General features: G+C 31.3%; 1 protein-coding gene across 1 annotated transcript in view; it reads left to right on the forward strand.

The window, feature by feature from the left end:
* LOC115890197 (epithelial discoidin domain-containing receptor 1-like) overlaps positions 1-22,341 on the forward strand; it is a 189,530-nt gene that overhangs the window by 26,055 nt on the left and 141,134 nt on the right. The window contains exon 2 of the mRNA XM_030910358.1: positions 21,882-21,990. Within this exon, the coding sequence (XP_030766218.1) occupies positions 21,882-21,990 (109 nt within the window). The remainder of the gene's footprint in view (positions 1-21,881; positions 21,991-22,341) is intronic.

Consider the following 22,341-nt stretch of genomic DNA (forward strand, 5'->3'; position numbering starts at 1 on the left):
TAAATTAATAAGTAAGAATTCATTACTTCATCAAGAAAAACAGTAGCAAATAAAGCAGTATCTGCTGGCGGAACGAATGGATATATTACTAGTGACTTTATTTTATCAGGAAAATTGCTTCTTGCCCTCAAGGGCCAGATATCCAAAAATAAATCTTCCTGATAAGCGTTCCTTTGAAAAACTACTTGTCCTATTTCGCAGAGCTGGTACCGAGTGTGGTTTATAAAAAAACTATTAGGCAGAAACCTGTCGTTGGCAGTGAAGAAAATGAAGTCATCGTAAAATAAATGAAAGAACTACTTTTTTGTTTTTTTTATAGAATAATAAATACATATTTCATAAATATTAATGATTATTATAATAATTTATGATTATTATAAAAAAATAAAAATTTTCCAAATTTATTATTTCAGTCAAATAACTATCTACTCAACGTGATTATTTTTTGTCAATAATGACATGTATTGACTATTTCGGTTCTAAATATAGCGATTTTTACCAAGAGACATTTTTTACGTAAAAAGTCACCGAAATGTATATTTTTCACTCGGTAGTTTTATACAGGTACGGACGAAAAGTAATTATTCTTTAAAACTGTTAAAACACATGTAGGTGACGCCTCCTACAAATAGGAGTCAAAATCAAATTTCTCATGTCAAAAAACTCCCAGATACCAATTTTCATCCAAATATTGACGTTACTTCAGAAATTATTTGGAAAAAATCGTAATAAAAACGAAACTATTACACCCTGTATCTACAAAACTAAGCATTTTAGGATATACAGCAGAATATGCTGCCGAAATTGCCGGAACACAGCTCGGACCAGCCTGTATAATAAATAACATAAAATAAGGTCAGAAAAGCACAAAAAATCCGCTCAATTTCAAATCAAATTCAAATCTGTAGATTTGAAATGATAAACAATGGGGGTTGCATATATCATTATACTCATTCCTTGATCTCTTTATTGAAAGATGACAATGTATAATGATTTTTTTTGAATATCGATACCTAAATTATCGATATTCTTGCCCATCTCTAAAAAGGCCGAAAAAATTGCGAACATTCCCGTGGCCCCAATTTTCCAGTTCTCTCGGCCGGTTCTATTATTCGCGGGAAATTTAACAAGTGCACATCTGCAGGCGCTCAAATGTTATCGTCCCCGGAACACAGTTCGGACCACCCTGTATAATAAATAACATAAAATAAAGTCGGAAAAGCACAAAAAATTCTCTAAATTTTAAATAAAATTTAAATGTCTATATTTGAAATGATAAACAATGGGGGTTAGATATAGCATTATATACTCATTCCTTAATCTCTTTATTCAAAGGTGACAATGTATATTAATTTTTTTTTGAATATCGATACCTAAAGTATCGATATTTTTACCCATCCTTAAAAAGGCTGAAAAAATCCCGAATTTTCCGGCGACCCCAATTTTCCAGTTCTCTCGGCCGGGTCCATTATTCGCGGGAAATTTAACAAGTGCACATCTGCAGGCGCTCAAATGTTATCGTCCTCGGAATGGCCGCGCTCGGAAAAATATTATGCTCCGGGCCGCCGAATAAGAAGAAGTACTTTCGGACCAACCAGCAGTTTTATTTTCTTCTGCTTTCAGTCGATATTTGCATCACTAAAAATAAGTTTACTAGAATAAGAGAAAAAGAAATGAAATGGCGTTTGTAAAATTATGGTGAGTTTTGAATAAAAGGGTTGAGAAAGGAGCATATGAACAAACAGTTTCTTCAAAAAAAATCGTGTGTACACTATGTGTGCAAATATTTGAAGTGACATTCGTTTGTTATCTAATGTTCATTGGTTTAGTGTGGGTTAAAATGGAACTAAGTGTATTTTGTGTTTTGAATTATGTTTGTATGTTATATTGTCTTCCTATCCTTCTTATTTTATTTCCGAAACGTCCCGTACGTATGGATTTGTAAGTTGTATGTACTGTGTACTGTTATTATTGTGTGTATTCTGTCTATGATTTGGGGTATATTTGTACATACACAAGGAGTCTATTGTCTGTATTATTTATGCAAGTATCGCTACTACTTTTAAAAGATCTTAGATATTACTGAACGTCTTGCTGAGCTTATACTAAATAAACTACAAGGTGTTTTGTCATTCCAATCATAAACCACCCAGTGAGCATTTTATTTCTTTAAGGCTCGGTGTTTTCAGTTATAGATAAAAAGCTTTTATCTAACAAATAACTATCTAAAAGATAAACAATCTAGAGCCTGCTATCTATAGGATATAACATTTGGGTATCTTCGGGTCGCCTAGACGGACCGTTAGACACTTCGTAGAGAAAGTGTTGCCAATATAATATATATGAAAAGTCTATGCAACAGACAGAGACAAAAACTGGGAATTTCAAATCGTTAGATTAAAAATATATTTTTTGTTCAACTCTGACCAGTTCTATTATGGTATACGTTAATTAATTTTACCTTTATGGAAAAAGGGAATCAGTTTCAACAGCAGTTGTGAAATAGATCTGTTGATGGAATGCCATTTATAAGAAATTAAAACAAGAAAAAAAGTATGTGTAAGTACTTAATTTATAATTTAATTATATGTTATTACTGTTATATTTATTATATTAACATTTTAGTACAATAAATTGATAATAGAAAATATGGAAGAAACTGGTGAAGTGCGAGCAGATCGAGATTTATAGATAAATCCTAAAACCACAATCTGGTAAAAAAATAGCATAAGGCTGTTAGTAACAACAAATATGTATTGTTGTAGGGCTTCTCATAATAAAGAAATAGGTAGGATAGCATTGATGACAGTAATTAAGGTGAGTTTTTATTTTATAAAATTGATAAATGTACTTATATTATTTTTCTTTAGAAAAGCAAGATTGAGAATAAGTATATAACCCCAAAGACCAGTACTGCGGTTTTATCTCCTCATTTATTGGTGTACTAGTTGAAGCCTGGCGCATCCGCCACGACAGCGACTTGAGGAAAAAAATACTTATTATTTTTTTTAATTAAATGAAAAACAAAAAATCCGGCGACGACAGAAGAGCCAATTAGCTATCTTTTAGTAAAAAGCAACTTTCTAGAGCAAGTCGTTACTTCAGTAGAGACGACACAGATAAACATTAGCATTTTATATATACTTTTGTCTTGATTAATAATAAATTAAGAGCACCTATAATAATTGTTACATTAACACATATGTACAAATGTTTTAATAAAAAAAATAAATATAAAACAATTTTGTCATATTACTTTTATTTTTAAGAACTCAAAGTGATGGAACTTCAAAAAAACCAGGAAAAAATAAAGGAAAAATATTGTGTAAACAAAGTTGATATTAATAAACCTTTTAACAGTAAAAAAATTGAACTACCTGGTATTCAAAGGAGGTGTTTTAAAAAGGTTTAGCTAGAGAGTTACTTAAAAAACAGCATGAAGAAGAGATGTATAAAGTATAAGGTACATACTGCAAGAAATTAAATTAAAATTGTAACACAAAAGAAATAAAAGCAAATGTGAATTGAATAACAGGTTTTCTAAGGTTCCTGTTGTAAAATTAATGAATTAAGATATGAGAATTAAAAATGAAATAAATAGTTTGATTTAAAAAGTTTTATTTATTTTTTACCTACTTTAGAGCTTTATTAAGTACGTAATGGTTTTTAATTGAAGGGATTTAAGTAAAATCATTTAATCATTTATAAATTGCCCTTGAGTTATATTTTTACTCGGTAATTGTACATATTTCATCACTAATTATCCTGACTTAATGCATTCTCTTCGTTCTGATGCTCTAACAGAGGCTCCTTTTATTTTGTAACACTCCTTATAAACTCCGGCACCAGCAACAATAGTTTTTTGCACCATTTCAATGTGTTTATTACTGTTTATACTTTATACCTCATACGCTCTAAAATGGTTATAGTCTACATACTCAGAATAGGTAAGTCTTTTCGAAATAATCTAAAATCGAATTTATTGAAATAAACGAAATCTACAATAGTAATAATGTCTTATGTTATGTTAAGTAATTTTATTAAATTACATCAAAATCTCCTCATGTGTCAAATTTTTATCCGACAAATAAAGCGATATTTGGCAGTTCAGGTCCCAAATAGGATATCTGACGGATAAGGTTATTTTATCTAATAAATATTGGTATCTATAGGTGCAGATACACTTTTTTCTGCTATCCATCAAATAAAATATATCTGGCGGATTATAACGCGCTATCTATACCTGAAAACACCGGGGGTAAGGAAAATGTGTTCTAGGTGACGTCGTTGTTACGTTACCAGGCCCTTCTTTTGCCTGAAAAAAAAATGAACAAAACGTAGATAAGTAACTGTTCCCTAATTGTGACGAAATGTGATTAAACTTTGCAGAATAAGTACTATTTAGTACTGTACGGTATAGGTAAATTCCCTCTATCAAATACTAAAAAAACACGTTCAAAAAATCCACCGCATTGAGCCACACACTATTTCCCCCCATGTTTTCACTCTTTTCTATATTTATATTTTACCCTTATCACGCGATTCAAAAAATAGGGGGGATTAGGCTTACCACGCTCCCCGTATCGCGTGATATATACATTTTTTCTGTATTTTACAGCCCTATTCAGTACTGTCTCGAGTGGATTTCGCATCACGCATATTCTTTCGCGATTTTTGCTTCCCCTAAAACAAAAAAAAAGAGCGATCCGGTCTCGATTAAAACTTTCCTCCCCTATTTTTGAGTTTGAAAAGCAGCCGTCTAGACGGCTGCGGTGTGCCTGAGTTTATTAATAACTGGCGATGGCAAGATAACATTTTTCTGATTATACAGTTTAAAAAGTGGACAGGAAATAATTCATTACTCGAATTAATTATAAAGTTTTTTTTCGGGTTTGCATGTTGAAAGAAAAAAATCACTCGATGTTGGAGTTTTCCAACAAGTAGAGGCTAAATACCAGTTATAAACTATTGACGTACAGGTTACATATAGGTGGCGCCTTTCATATGACGCAGAGGCTCCAAAAAGAATGGTAGTTTATATCGAAATGAAATTTTGGGAGCATATGTAGGTCTACTGAAAGCATTTTATAAAAATACTAGCGTGTCGCTCTAAAATCATACCCCATTCGCAAAGCTCTAAAATCATACCTACTGGAGAGAGCCCTATATGCGGTAAACGACTTTTTTGTTGATGTTTAATTATGAACAATTTTGAATTTTAAAATTTTGATCATCTCACACACTGGTCAAAGGTCAAGTATTTAATATTTTATAACTTTAAAATTATATCTATTTACTGCGTACTGTTCTAAAATTGTCCATGTATATTCTTTTTGTAATTTTAAAGACTTAAATTTTTTTAAATTGTATTATTTGTATTGTGTATTTCTTGTTGTTTGTATTTTTTTGTGATTTTGTTGTTTGTGAGTGCTTTGTCGATGAAGCTGTTTTGGCTTTTTGCACAATAAAGCGTTGTTTGTTTGTTTGTGTACCAGCGACTTCGTTCGCGTCGAATTAATCATTTGTAATGGTGATGATAAAGCAAAGCAAGCATTTCCATTAACATAAAAACTGGATAAAATTTTCTCACATTTATGTCAGCATGAGAAAAAACAATATGGCGATATTATTATATAACTTGGTAATATTTGAGGGGTAGTTTCATCTCGTTGGAATTTGACTTTCAAAAAATCCGTTTGCGAAAAATAAGCTTTTTACGTCAAGCAGTTTAAGCAGAATCGTGGTTAAGAAATTACCCAACTTTATGGAACATCCTGTATGATTTTTTAAAAAATTTCAAAATATGTAAAAAAAACAAATAAATTATGCTTGTCCAAGCGTTTTCCCGAAAGACTAACCGTTTTTTAAATAACAAATATTGTAATATTTTAGGGGCGTTTTCACCCTCTTGGAATTTGAGATTCGAGAAACCCCTCCTTGTCGAACCTCTACACCCCACAGTCAATCCATTTACCAAAAATCAGCTTTAAACATCAAGCAGTTTAAGCAGAATCGTGATTACTCAATGGTCATATTTTATGAAACACCCTGTATAAATTTATATAAATCCTTAAAATATGTAAAACAACAAAATAAAATATACGTGTTTAAGAGTTTTTCCGAAAAACTCACCGGTATTTAAATAAAAGTATTTTAATATTTGAGGGATAGTTTCACCCCCTTAGAATTCGAGATTCGAAAAATCCCTTCTTATCGAACCTCTACACCCTAAAGTCAATCAGCTTTTTATGTCAAGCGCTTTAAGCAGGATCGTGATTAATCAATGACCAGATTTTTCGGAACACCCTGTATACATTTTTGAAAAATCTTAAAATATGTAAAAAACAAAATAAAATATACGTGTTTAAAATAAATTTTGCAAAACGTCGACAAATTTAAAAACAAAGGACTTCTGTTGATTTCTTTCGATCCTAATCCAATTTATAAAAAAAGAACACATTATTATAATATAACTTGGTAATATTTGAGGGGTAGTTTCGTCTCGTTGGAATTTGACTTTCAAAAAATCCGTTTGCGAAAAATAAGCTTTTTACGTCAAGCAGTTTAAGCAGAATCGTGGTTAAGAAATTACCCAACTTTTATGGAACATCCTGTATGATTTTTAAAAAATTTCAAAAATATGTAAAAAACAAATAAATTATGCTTGTCCAAGTTGTTTCGAAAGACTAACTGGTTTTTTAAATAACAACATACTGTAATATTTGAGGGGCGTTTTCACCTCTTGAATTTGAGATTCGAGAAACCTCTCCTTATCGAACCTCTACACCCCACGGTCTATCCGTTTGCCAAAAATCAGCTTTAAACATCAAGCAGTTTAAGCAGAATCGTGATTATTCAATGGTCATATTTTATGAAACACCCTGTATAAATTTATTTTTATTATTTATTTGGTCAACAAAACAAAATATACGTGTTTAAGAGTTTTTCCGAAAAACTCACCGGTTTTTAAATAAAAAGTATTTCAATATTTGAGGGATAGTTTCACCCCCTTAGAATTCGAGTTTCGAAAAATCCCTTCTTATCGAACCTCTACACCCTAAAGTCAATCAGCTTTTTATGTCAAGCGCTTTAAGCAGGATCGTGATTAATCAATGACCAGATTTTTCGGAACACCCTGTATACATTTTTGAAATCTTAAAATATGTAAAAAACAAAAATAAAATATACGTGTTTAAAATAAATTTTAAAAACGCTCTGACAAATCTTGAAAAAACTGAAGGACTTCTGTTGATTTCTTTCGATCCTAATCCAATTTATAAAAAAAAGAACACATTATTATAATATAACTTGGTAATATTTGAGGGGTAGTTTCTAGTTTCATCTCGTTGGAATTTGACTTTCAAAAACTGTTTGCGAAAAACAATAACTGTCAAGCAGTTTAAGCAGAATCGTGGTTAAGAAATTACCCAACTTTATGGAACATCCTGTATGATTTTTAAAAAATTTCAAAATATAAAACAAATAAATTATGCTTTGTCCAAGTAGTTTTCCCGAAAGACTAACTGCTTTAAATAACAAATATTGTAATATTTGAGGGGCGTTTTCACCCTCTTGGAATTTGAGATTCGGGAGACCCCTCCTTATCGAACTCTACACCCCACGGTCTATCCGTTTGGTTAAAAATCAGCTTTCTTCTTTAAACATCAAGCAGTTTAAGCAGAATCGTGATTACTAATGGTCATATTTTATGAAACACCCTGTATAAATTTATTTTTATTATTTATTTGTCAACAAAACAAATATACGTGTTTAAGAGTTTTTCCGAAAAACTCACCGGTTTTAAATAAAAGTATTTCAATATTTGAGGGATAGTTTCACCCCTTAGAATTCGAGTTTCGAAATCCCTCTTATCGAACCTCTACACCCTAAAGTCAATCAGCTTTTAAGTGTCAAGCGCTTTAAGCAGGATCGTGATTAATCAATGACCAGATTTCTTCGGAACACCCTGCATACATTTTTGAAAAAAAAAAATCTTAAAATATGTAAAAACAAAATAAAATATACGTGTTTAACTTGACCGTTTCTTTTTAACTACAAATATTTAATATTTTGAGGGGTGGTTTCAATTCTCTTGGAACTGAATTTCGAAAATCCTTCTTATCGAACCTCCACACCCTAGAATCAACCTGTATTCCAAAATTGAGCTTCTTACGTTGAGTGGTTTGAGCAGGATCGTGATTAAACAGTATGTCAGTCAGTTAAGAATTTTATATATTAGTATAGAATAGATGATATAGAGTTCTACCAAGGTGCCACCAAAAAAGTTACGCATCAAAGTCGGGTTTTTGGTAATGAAACACCCTATATATTAATCGATTTTCGGATTCTAGGAAAAAATATAAGTAAAAATATATATATTATTATATAAATATAATAATATAGAAGTAATTATTATATAAATATAATAATAAATGAAAATATAGAATCAATTTTAAATTTTAGTAACAGCTACCTAAATTGTAATTTACCCCGTATAGCCTGATATTTAATTACAATAACCATCGTATGCTAAACCGAATTAAAATTTGACCCTAAAAGTTATACAGGGTGAGACAAAATTAATATTGAACATTGGCCAATTATAAAAGAAAGTTACTCCTTTATTTTAAATGAAACACCCTGTATATTATTATGGTATTCAAAGGAGAATTCAAATATCTTCAAAATACTATTATGGTTCCCTCCCCCGAAAGACAAAGATTTTCCTAGATATTTTCATTTATATGATTTTGCGTCAGTAAATCTTTATTATATGATAATATCTGGATGGCTGTGATATACTTTTGGTTAATTTAACAAAAATTAAAGGATGTGGAATAAAATACTCAAAGGTAATAAAAAGATACACGTTTAAAACATATTTTAATTATTACAGAGTTGAAACTAGATATAAACTTATAATTATGTGATAAAAATTAGTTAAGTGAAAATCAAATGCTCAAAATGTTTCCTTTCCTACGTGCACTTATAGGAAAATCTTCCTAAAGTCTATCTTTTGACCTAAAACTTATCGAAATTCTCGGACATATAAAATTTATCTTAGGGCTCATTCAGAAAATACCCTTCCTTTTACAGCTATGCTCCGGATTACCGCCCTTGGACCCTACTAAGCTTTTTGTAAGGCAATTTGTTGACCCCCAACTAAGACAACATAATACTCGTTATTGTCGGGGAGGATAACCGTTGTATAGTGGACTTTCCAAGTCCGCTTTTAGTTACTTTATCCAGCTGAAGAATAATTCGTTTTTCCTGTTCTTTTTTCCTTTCTGTTGTCCCTTAATTCGTTTGGCAGTTACAAGTTTTCGTCTTTCAGAATTCGATTTGACAACACCGCAGTTGTTTGTTTACAAGTTCAGGTTTTGAAGTTTTTCTTTTGTTTACATTTATAAGTTTCATGTGTTTTTTTTGTGGAAAATCTGTGCGTGGACGTTGTGGGTTTTTATAAGAAAGAGTGATAGCATCTGTGTTAGTTAATAATAGGTATTTGACATTAGTTCTCAAGTTAGCGTTTATAGATGTATAAAATGAGATTATATCAAGTCTGGAAATTACAAAATTTTCGTTTAACATCTCAATTCTTCAATTTATGTACATTGTGAATGACGATTATTGCTTAAAATTGAAGGAAGATTTGAAATATGCAATAATATATAGGGGGTTTGATTTAAAATAAATAAAGTTTGATGTGCCACAACTTTATGAGCGACCCTGTATACTTAAATTTACTAGTAGCTAATAGGCATTTGTGGTGTTAGGCAGGGGTGCATACTATCTCCTCAGTTATTCAATATATATACAGTGTGACCCACTCAAGACCGGGCACCCTCCATAAAATCTGTGTTTATGGTCCGATTTTGATGATTTTTTTTTCAAATATAAAGTTTCAAAAAATGTACTTTAGGGCTCAATGTCATGTTATTTCACAAAAAACAAGGCCTACTTAATAAAGTTTTTGTGGTGAAAAATTTGCAAAATCATATTAGCGATTTTTTTTTCAAAAAATTTGAGTACACCCCTACATTCGGCATCCCCCAAAACAGTTCTGTACCAAATTTCGTTTAAAAATATTAATTATTAATAATTCTGCAGTTAAATTAAATAATTCCCTATTTTTGCCAATTTAACGATGAGTTATCACGTAACCCTTGAAAAAAACAATCCACGACAACGAGTTTTATTACAAACAATGTTAAAAATACTACAAGCAACACAATAACCGAATAATAAGTTAAACATATTCAAATAATTCTAGTTGCTTCTACCAGCCCTCCATTCAGTTCAATACATTTGTCGCATCTTTTTCTTAGATTAACAGTTACATTCCTAAGCTGCTGTGGTGTAATATTTGCAGAAGCCTCTGTAATTCTAATACGTAATTCATCTACAGATTGAGGTCTAGACTTGTAAACTTGTTGCTTTAAGAAACCCCAAAGAAAGAAATCAAGGGGTGTTAGGTCCGGGGATCTCGGTGGCCACTCAATTAGCGGGCTATTTCGACCTCTATCCACTTATTTTCAAAATTTTCATTTAACCATTCCCCGACAACTGCCGCGTTATGCACAGGTGATCCGTCCAATTGAAATTTTAAATTCAAACGGGTTTGGCATGGTAAATTATGTATTGCATCCCAAAAGTCATTAATCAGAAAATTCAAAAACGTTGGACTATTCAAATTTCTCTCAAAAAAATATGGACCAATGATTCTATCATCAAGTATGCCACACCACACATTTAATTTCTGAGAATACTGTCTTCTTGTATTGATCACCCATTCAGGGTTTTCGACTGCCCAGAATCGCGAATTTTGAGAGGATACTACTCCGTTTGTACTAAATGTTGCCTCATCACTAAATAAAATTTCTTTTAAGAAATTTCTATTATTTAAATACTCTGCTTGAGCCCATAAGCAGAATTCTAATCGTCTAACATCATCTCCGTTTTCCAAAGCGTGTAAAATCTTTGGTTTAAAGGGTTTAACTTTATTAGTTCGCAAACATCTCCTAATATTTTCCCTTGGTATATCCAAATCAACACTGGCGCCTCTAATGCTTGCACGAGGATTGTTACGAAAATATTCTAATATTTCCTCATTCCGCCTATTTATTCGATGTTCCGGCCTTCTGTTTTTAGTAAGTATTTTGACACACAACCAGTTTCATTAAAAACTCTATTTATTCGTTGAACCGTGCTTCTACTTACTGCAGGTCTGTCGGGATGTCTGTTGTTAAATTCTCTGGCAGCTTCTTCTGCTTGAAGATAGTTATCACCCACTAAACGAATAATTTCAATTTTATCCCTAATATTTAATTGTTCCATAATGCAAATAATATTTCTTGATACAACACTTTTCTGCGTGCTATTAAATTAATATTCAATTCTAGGCTGCAAGAATTGACAGCTATTAAAACCCATTGTTGTGGATTGTTTTTTTCAAGGGTTACATGATAACTCATCGTTAAATTGGCAAAAATAGGGAATTATTTAATTTAACTGCAGAATTATTAATAATTAATATTTTTAAACGAAATTTGGTACAGAACTGTTTTGGGGGATGCCGAATGTAGGGGTGTACTCAAATTTTTTGAAAAAACAAATCGCTAATATGATTTTGCAAATTTTTCACCACAAAAACTTTATTAAGTAGGCCTTGTTTTTTGTGAAATAACATGACATTGAGCCCTAAAGTACATTTTTTGAAACTTTATATTTGAAAAAAAATCATCAAAATCGGACTATAAACACAGATTTTATGGAGGGTGCCCGGTCTTGAGTGGGTCACACTGTATATCTTGGGTCACTTATAAACAACACGGGATCGTTAGAAGGGGAAATAAGAAGAAGATGTGAAATGACAAGAGTGGCAGTGCGAAAACTCTCAAAAATATGGCGAGACAAAAACATATCTAAACACTTAAAAAAAAGGCTTGTTCACTGCCTAATATTTCCTATATTAATGTATGGCTCCGAGTCCTGGACGATGAGACAGTCAGAAATGAAAAAAATTGACGCAACTGAGATGTACTGTTGGCGACGAATGCTCAGAATTCCCTGGACTGCCCGGCGAAACAATGAATCCATAATCCAAGAACTGAACATCACAGAACGCCTCTCAACTTCTATACAGTCACGTATACTTAAATGTTTCGGTCGCGTTATGAGGAGGGATACTGACTGTATGGAAAAACTCATTATACAGGGCAAGGTTCCGGGAAGAAGACCAAGAGGCCGCTCGCCCTCCCGATGGATAGACCAGCTATCAAAAATCACCCACAAGCCACGGCACACGCTTGTACATGAAGCACAAGACAGGGAATTATGGAGACAAACCTCACACATTACCTGACCACTACATTCCTTTTGTAGGAATAAAGACAGAGAGAGAGAGAAATAGGCATTTAAAACCCCATCACAACAGTATCCCAGTTTCGGCAGAATGGCATCGTTAAATGAAACTGAACATATCGAAATTATTTAAATCAAATGATTTTAAGTGATATTTTCAAAAGTCAATAACTCGGAAACGGTTAGTTTGTGGTACATTGTGTGTATTTCAATTTTTGCTTAGAATTGAAGGAAGAATTGAAATATGCAATAATATATAGGGGGTTCTATTTAAGAAAATGAAACTTTTATGTGCTACTACTTTATGACCGACCCTGTATAATTAAATTTATTACTCGCTAATAGATATTTAAAAATCCTACAACTTTTCTACTTAACTTTTTGCGGTACCTCCTATATTTTACCTAATACTCCACCGTTTCCATACATAACAGCGACCCTGTATAAAACTTTAAAATACATGAAAATTTTAAGGTGCCCATTTTTCCTGCCGGTGAGTGTAGTTTATAAAAGATATTTGATAAAGAATTTGACAGTGTAATACTGTGGTAATATAGTCTTTTTACCGTTAATTGATAAGGATAGTTCACCTCAACTTTTTTTAAATTTCTTGGACAACATTTTTTATTTTTATTTTTTTATGATGTGGCATTAAAACATTCTACCATCAACCCCTATTTTTTAATAGCAATATTAGTAATTCAAATTTTCAACCCCGTGAATGAAAATAACTGTTGTCTCATAAAAAATATTTATATGGCAAAACAACGTTTGCCGGGTCAGATAGTATCTACATAAAAATATCGTTACTGCATTTTTTTATTTCGTCTATATTTATCAAGTTATACAAGAAACTATAGTATAATAGTTATTTTTAATAAATAATATTTTCTTGCCTTTAGCTGTGTATTTTTTCTAATTTCGAAAAATCGAAAGTAGAGAAAAAATTAAAAAAAAAAGTAAAAAGAAAATTGTTATGCTTGTTGTAAAGGGGGGAACCAAGCTCCACTCCCACAACCGGTTTCTGGGCCTACCCTTCATCAGGTGGGCTGTCCAGGGGCTGGTTCTCACCGATACCGATAGTTTTTCCATAGTGAGTTACGTTTTAAAAAATATTCAGAAATTATTATTTCAAGGAATTTATTACCAGTAGAAAAAATATTCTGCTGTGTTGGCGTTGGTTTCTCTGTAATTTAACAAATAAATTAAGCTGTCTCTTTAGTTGTCAGTTTTGAGTGAATATTTTTTAATTCTCTTTCGTGTCGATTGCTGATTGAATTGGAGCCAAAAATGACTCAAAATGAAATAAGTAAATTACCAACAGATATTCAGGCTGAGGCGACAAACGCCATATCCAAACTACTTCCATTTAAATCCCGAATAACTTATGAAAAGGAATACAAAAATTTTCAAAAATGGAAGCAATTAAAAAACGTGCGAGAAGAAATTAAGTTTTTAACCTATACTCGCTGTTAAAGTATCATTTAATCTACCCTTACGGTTAAAGTATTATTTTATCTACTATTGTTGATGGATATAAGGCAATTTTAAGAGTTGCTATGGAAAAAAAGAGTTTTTTTCAGTATTCTATTGACTACTTGCTGTTATATTGCTACCGAACCCCTACAATGCGATCCCAATTTTTTCCGTTTTGTAATTTTAAAGTAAAATTCAGTCTGTTTTATTTTTCTCTCCATTCCGGCACCTGGGCAACGACCCAGGCATCGGCAAACAATAAAAAACCCTATTTTATATCCGTTCAGACATGCCGAAATGGAGCCCTATAAAAATATTCATTCGAAGCGGTGGGCCCCGGAGAAGACTGAGTCGTCGTTCGGTGCCAGGGATGGCTTTAAATATTTTATGGGCCCGCTTTAGGCCCTTCCTTTACCTCTGACTTTTTTTATTCGGTTTAGAGATGGTGACATACGTGGCGGAAATTTTGCTTAGTTAGTTTTTCCTTTATGTCTCTTTTTTTTCTGATTCTTTTTAGATTGTTTCACAGTGTGTGAAGAAAATAGTATTAGAGGTCTTATATAATCGAAGATTTCCTTAAGAATCCATTTCACTAATCCAAAAAAGGAGCAAAATAAGCGTTCGGCATTTAACGTTTTATGTAAAACTGGCTAGGTATTTTTACAGAAATGAAGAAATAAATTAATGATAAAGGATTATACTATATCCGTATTGTAGCACAGTTTTTGACAACTTCTTTATTTTTAATATTTTGATGGTCAAACATCAACAAAATATTCCGTATGTTTGGACTAAATTTTCTCGAAAATAAAGACATAATTTTAAGATACTCCGTATACATAAATTATTGATTTTTTAAATATTTATACACCAATTAGGGAGAGGGAAGTCAGACAACGAACAGAGATAATAGGTGTTAAGTAATAGCTGTGAGACTACCGTTCGAGATCGATACACAATATCGATATTATTAGACGCATCTCTAGTATATTTTGTATTAAAAGTAACTTTCTGTCCGGTATTAGCTTTTCGATATTACTCCATTTTATCGCGCCTCTCATATCGATATCCAGCTATCGATAAAAAGCGTTTTACTGCAAATTAAAGAACGTCAACTGAGGAAATTGAAAACGGTAGAAAAACAGGTTTAATGGATTTTGACAGAGCTGAGCGCCACAGAAAGAGAAGGAAAAATAAGGTGGAGAACAAACAATGACATCTTAGCTTTATCTGTTGCCGGATTTGTTCTGGAAAAGTATCGGAAGCAGGACGAAATCTTTACGAGTCGGTTTTGATATTGGCTGGCGACATTGCGATACGACCGAGAGTTATATATCGAAAAGCAAATTTAAAAGGGATTTATCAACATTATTTTCAGTCGGTAACCGGGCGTTTGGTTTCGTATTTCGACGTCTCCGGACGTGATATCAGGTTGTCAAACAAGATTACTGCGATGATAGAGATAGAATATAAACATAATATCCGTCATAGCAGTTCTATACAGGGTGTGTGTGTATAAAATTTAACATTTTGAAAATAACCGAGTTTATTAACTTATTAATGTTATATGTAAATTTAACTAATTTTGAGAACCGTAATCAGCCGATACGAACATCCAGTATATTATTGCATTTTTAGTTTCTACGATTAAAATAAAGGTAAATTTGATTAAGGTTTATCGCACTTTAATTTTACCGTCTTCGAAATATTTTCAATTTTGTGAAATTGCAGTAAAATTTTTAAGGCTTTATTTCTTCAAAGGCATCAAAATTTTTATTACTAAATATTTACTGAAGGTTATTTATTGATCAGTTATTGTGTTGCAAAAAATAATACTTCCTTATACAGAGTGTCTAAAAATTTATTTTAAATAATTTCTAATTTTAAACGGCAATAACTTGTTTAATTTAAATGGAACACCCTGTATATTTTAGGAGAATCAGATGCACAATTTAATTGTCTATCAAAATAATTTGATATACCATTTTTATCTATCCCTTCAGGTTTTCGTAGAAAATGCATTTCCTTATAATTTAGACCTCAGTTATCAATATACCCATGAATATTGATAAATTATTTTATATCATAAAATATTTTAGATGTCTTGAGAAAGATTTGCATAAAAAATCGAAACTTCGGCAAATAAATGATTTAAAAACTTCATTTCCATTCAAAAACCATAAATCATTTAATTTTTAATAAAGAAACCTATACCCAAGAAAATCACAATAATTGATATATTAGTTAAATATACCACCATGATTTCCGCCCAAATATTAACAATTAATTAGATACTTAATTGAGTTTGAGTTCATAAATTATTCTAAATAAATGTGGATTTGAATCAAAAATCAATATAATAATAAGTTATGAAAAAGAACGTCTCTGTTGTTATAAATAAGCATTGGTCAAAAATGAAATAAATTTTTTAAGGTATTACTTTTTACCACACTCTCATACAAAATTCAGTTTTTTAGTATTTGGTGCAAGTATTATTAAGTAGTCTTATTATTCAACGCAAACAGTCAATTAATGCAGTTTGAATACTAGAATCATATTAATTAGGTTCTCTTTAACAAATATTTAAACAGTTTTTTAACTATATCGACAATATTTGTATCTGTACTCTTTAAAAATAATCTAAAATGTCAATATTCCATAGGTATATTGATAAATGAGGTCTAAATTATAAGAAAATGCATTTTCTACGAAAACTTGAAGAGATAAGTAAAAAGTGGTATAATACAATTTGATAGATCATTAAATTGTGCATCGGATTCTCATAAAATATACAGGGTGTTCTATTTAAATTAAACACATTATTGCCGTTTAAAGCTAGAAATTATTTAAATTAAATTTTTAGACACTCTGTATGAGGTAGTATTATTTTTATTATTGCAACACAACAATTGACCAATAAATAAACTTCAGTAAAAATTTAATATCGAAAACTTTGATACCCTTGGAGAAATGAAGCCTTAAAAATTTTACTGCAATTTCACAAAATAGAAAATATTTCAAAAACGGTAAGGTTTAAGTGTGACAAACATTAATCAAATTTACCTTTATTTTAATCGTAGAAATTAAAAATGTGATAATATACAGGGTGTTCCATTTAAAAAAAGACATTTAGATATTGATATTTTTTATTTATTTGGGACACTCTGTATCTTGTAAAAATAATTTTAAATTGTACCTCTAATAGTCCTTCAACGAACCCAAAACTTACAATTTGCAGAAACCTAATCGTTTAGCTACCATACTCCGTGTCGTATTTGGTGAACAACCCTGTATATATTCTTCTATTATTTCCAGTGTTGTGCTATTATTCTGTCTACTAGTTCTTTGTATATTACTTTAGTTTTTGCTAACTTCATTGTGAGACCTACTTTATTGCTGGCTGTATTTAATTCGTTAATTTGTGTTTGTAGTTCTTAAAAAACCAACAAATCCGTAAAATTTCAAATCAAATTCATGTGTGTCAATTTAAATGTCAAACAAAACTGTCGAAAATTGATAGCATTATGCTCATTTCTTAATCTTTTTTAAAGGTTTAACAAACTATACTTGAACCAATATGGTTCAAATTTTGTTATAAAGCAATAAAATGACGGTTTGTACAAGGTTTTATTTTCACCCGGTATATAACCGTTAAAAAATTAATTGTTTTTAGTTACTGTTATCTAGGTTTCCAAAATACAATTATCGTTATATTTTTATATTCCTTACTTTTCTGAATTTCTAAAATTGTATGGCAAGACACACTGTAGCGTTTTTTTAAACAACTACCTCTGCGAACGGCAGCTTTTCATCGGAGAGCAGTCGTGGATAAGGTATTTCACTAGAAAGAACTAATTAATAACAATAAACAAAAAAAATACAGATATTGGGCGCCAGGCATGTACAGAGAAAGAAAACACAGTTGTTTATTACTTAAAACTAATGACTATATTTATTCAAGATGGACTGTGATGGTAAATAGCATTGTACAATTTTAATAATTATTATAGTGGTTATATGTCAACGAAAGTGGTGTTAAGAGTTGTACTAAATATCTATGAAAATAATACCATTACAAGAAGTAATGTAATGAAACCTAAGATCTAAATCATATTTTAAATATTAAATCGACATGAATGTTCTTAACAATCTAACCACTAAACATAGTCTGTACGATATTACTTAAGATGTACATTATTGTTTAAGACTGAAAATGTTTTAGATGTTAAATGTAAAACTAGAACTTAAATCTACACTTAGCTGTTCTTTATGTAACCTTGCTTCAAACAGTAGCAGCGTGAGGTGGTCTCGCATCTCTGTACTGTCTGTCGGCGATCCTGTTGGCCAAAACAACAAAAGGGGCCAGAATGAGGACACCATGAATCACTACAGCCGTAGCTACTGACTAGGCTTAGAAATGGGAGCGAAGCAGCATGGGGCTTACGCTGTATCCATACTGTGACAATATGGGGACACTACTCGTACCTTGGAACACTACTAGGACCTTGGACAATGTCCGTAACTTGGACCATAACCTTGGACACAGTCCGTCCACAAGATAACGGTACAGGGGAACACTACCCGTACCTTGGATACTACTAGGACCTACTAGCCCGTACCTTGTAAATAGTCCGTACCTTGGACCCTACCTCGAATTACTTCCGAGGGCTCAATAATAAACCAAGAAACTGTCCTTTCTTCCATGTAACATTCTGGAGGACAAAAGAAAAGAGACGCCAACGTGCCAGCAAAATACAAATACAAGTTGGGACATCCAAAACTCTACCCTGTTGCTAATCACCATTTCTAAAAGCCGGGATGGTTAGGTTAGGCTACAGAGCGCTAAAAAAAAGTCAGTCGACAGCACAGAGAGTTGACAGAAGCGATGTTGACAGCGCCTCCACAGAGCGATAACAGGGTTGTGTCAAACGATAACAGGGTTGTGGACTAGAGAACGTAAAAATTCGTCAAATAAATTATCCGGCCGGAATGATAGGGAATCCGGTGATGATACGCCAGACATCATATATCATAATCAAAGACATGTAACGAACTAAAAACGTTACAACACAGAAATACTAATAAAAAATTCTTTAAACGCCATATCAAAACCAAAAGTTCCTCATTTCAGGTAACATTGAGTTTCATAACCTCTTTTTTATAGTCGGGTATATCGGTTGTTTCAAGACAAAACGTTACAGATAATACCAGACTACATATATGATTGCAAATTAACCTCTTTAGATATCTGTAATGGGGAACATTAGAGCGACATAGTTAGCCTCAGCCATTTATGCACAATTTGTATACCCATATATGAGCCATTTAGTTTAATATTATTCACTGTAATATTTTCTAAATTCTTTTTTTAAGAAGATGCTCTCGTTGTGCTATATTATACAGGGCGAGTCTTAAATAAGTGCAAATATTTTCAGGGTTGGTATATTTCAACCCCAGGAACACGTCTATGAGTTTTTTTCTCGCAAAAAGAAGATGTTGAAAACCGTGCATTTTCTTTTAAATTACCCTGTATATTTTTCGAAAACTTTAGAACTGCCTGTTCACCGCAAATTTTCCCACGGTATAATTTCTTAATCTCTGATATTACCATAGTTATGGCTTTACTCCATGGTTACGGCACTAAAAGGGATGCAAATACAGAAAAAATCCGGTGGCTCTCAAAATTTTTTCAAAGAAAAATATTTTTTTTTTTTAATTTTCAAACTTAAATAACTCGGTTATTTTGGACTTATCTGAAAATGGTGAAGAAAAAATATGTTTTTTTATCGAGATCTACCAGCCCTGAAAATATTTGCACTTATTTCAGAGTCACCCTGTATATTTTTGAAGTCATTTTGATCAAACTAGAAAATAATTACCTAGTACTGCCTTATAAAGGGTTAACTAATGTTAACTAAAGCATAATATTTTGTACTCCTGTTATTATATTCTGTTCATCTTTAGTTTTATAAAAAATACATTTTATGGTAAGACGAAACGAGGAAAAACTACGTTTTTAAATAAAACACGCTTTTAGATGTGTCAAAAACTTTTAATAAGAGTAACTTTAACTCTACATATATGTTTCGGCTTGTTAGGCCTTTTTCAAGAGTTTTTTAAGAACTAATAGTCTAACTACACTGTAACTATATATATATATATTTGCTATGGGGGTGGGTTCAGAGAGTTCATAATAGGTGTAATAAAAAATGTGTTTAGAAATCCTTGTTGGTCGTTAACATTATTTTCCCTAATAACAATGAATACTATGCCAAAATAATGAATCCTTCACCCCCATTACTCTATGGTTTACTAAAATTACATAAAGACAATAATCCAGTTAGACCAGTCGTCTCGTACATAAATGCTCCCTCTTATAAATTATGTCAAATACTAGCTAAAACACTTCCTTCCATGATCAATTTTCAATCAAAATTTGCCATAAAGAATTCTTTTGAGTTGCTAGATAATTTGAAAAATATTGAAGTTCCACATAATGCAACACTCGTTTCTTTCGATGTCAAAAGCCTGTTCATTTCTATCCCAACCCATGAATTGTCCTCTATTATTTATGAACTAATTGATAAATCTAATCTTAATATAATAGTAAAATCAGATTTAATAACAATAATTGAAACTTGTTTAGAACAAAACTATTTTCATTATAACAATGAAATATTTAAACAGAAAGATGGGTTACCGATGGGTTCCCCAATTTCACCGTTATTCGCAGAAATATTTATGGCAGATTTTGAAAAGAAGCTATTTAAAAACAAAAGTAGTTTAATATCAAAAATAAATTATTGGGCAAGATATGTAGATGACATTTTTTGTATTTGGTCAGGCACCGAGAGAAATTTAAACATTTTTTTAACATTATTAAATTCAATTAACCCGAGAATACAATTTACTATTGAAAAAGGTATTAATACTATCAATTTTCTTGATGTTACAATTATAAAACAGTCTAATAGATTACAATTTGATATTTACAGAAAACCCACTACCACAGACACTGTAATACATAGTCAATCACACCAATCCTGGCAAATCAAAATGTCACCCTTTCATAGTTTAATTCATAGATTGGTAATGTTTCCACTGAGCCCAGAGAATTTTAAAAAAGAGTTAAATATTATTAAACAAATCGCCATCAACAAAGGATATAAGTGTTCCCTTATTGATAATATGCTAAAGAAAAAACAAAAGAAAATATTAATGAAAAAATTTTATTCCGCTAATTCTAAAGACAATAACAATTATCGACTTTTAAACTACATTCCTAATTTAACTAACAAAATATTAAATAATCTCAATAAAATAGGATGTAAAACTATTAACGTAAATAAAAGAAATTTAGGTCAAATTTTATTAAATAATAAAGACAAAACTAATGTCAAAAATAAGTCGGGTGTATATAGGGTGGATTGCAATGATTGTGATGCCGTGTACATAGGCCAAACAGGTAGAAATGTAGATATAAGGATTAAAGAACATGTAAAGTATATTAATAATCTCCAGCATAGTTCTGGTCTTGCAACTCATTGTATAGTAAATAATCACAAAATTAATGAAAACTCAATTAACTTACTACACAGAGAAACAAAAGGTAGACGCTTAAATTACATTGAACAGTTAGACATACTAAAATCTGTTAAAAACGAAAATAATGTTAACGACCAACACGGATTTCTAAACACATTTTTTATTACCCCTATTGTAAACTCTCTGAACCCACCCCCATAGCAAATATATATATAGTTACAGTGTAGTTAGACGATTAGTTCTTAAAAAAACTCTTGAAAAAGACCTAACAAGCCGAAACATATATGTACAGTTAAAGTTACTCTTATTAAAAGTTTTTTGATACATCTAAAAGCGTGTTTTATTAAAATACTAATATTTCAACGATGTTTCACAAGGAACCAACCACAGCTTCAGTACAATTTATTAAAAACTACGTTATTTCTTTTTATATTTAACTAGAGATAAATGTATTACTTCTCCCACGCCATGTTTTTTGAACGGTTTTCTTGTTACAGGAGCCGGATGTCGCGCTCCATTGGGAATGGAATCGAGAAAGATAAGTGATTTCGCTGTCTCGGCGAGCAGTAGCTACGATTCGGGGAGCGTGGGACCCCAACATGCAAGGTGAGATTTTTATCAATATGCTTTAAGTAAAGCCGGATTTACATTGTCTCACTTTTGACGTATATCGAACAGTGAATCTCTCAGAGTGAAATCATTCAGTATTTAAAAATCCTTGTTGAAAATATTTATTTATTATAAATCTTAAATAAATAAATAAATAAATGCCTTTATTGTCAAAAAATTTTTCAATTTGTAACTAACAAACAAAGTAAAAAAAAACAAGGTACACAAACAAACAAACAAAAGATAATACAAAACATTATATAAATAATATTGTCAGTCTTATTGTTAAAATAAACATTTATAAATGTTTACAATGTCAAAGAACAAAAAACTTAAAATAATACTCAA

This window comes from Sitophilus oryzae, unplaced genomic scaffold (genome assembly GCF_002938485.1).
Source record: "Sitophilus oryzae breed Bouriz unplaced genomic scaffold, Soryzae_2.0 scaffold_85_pilon_pilon, whole genome shotgun sequence".
NCBI lineage: Eukaryota > Metazoa > Arthropoda > Insecta > Coleoptera > Curculionidae > Sitophilus > Sitophilus oryzae.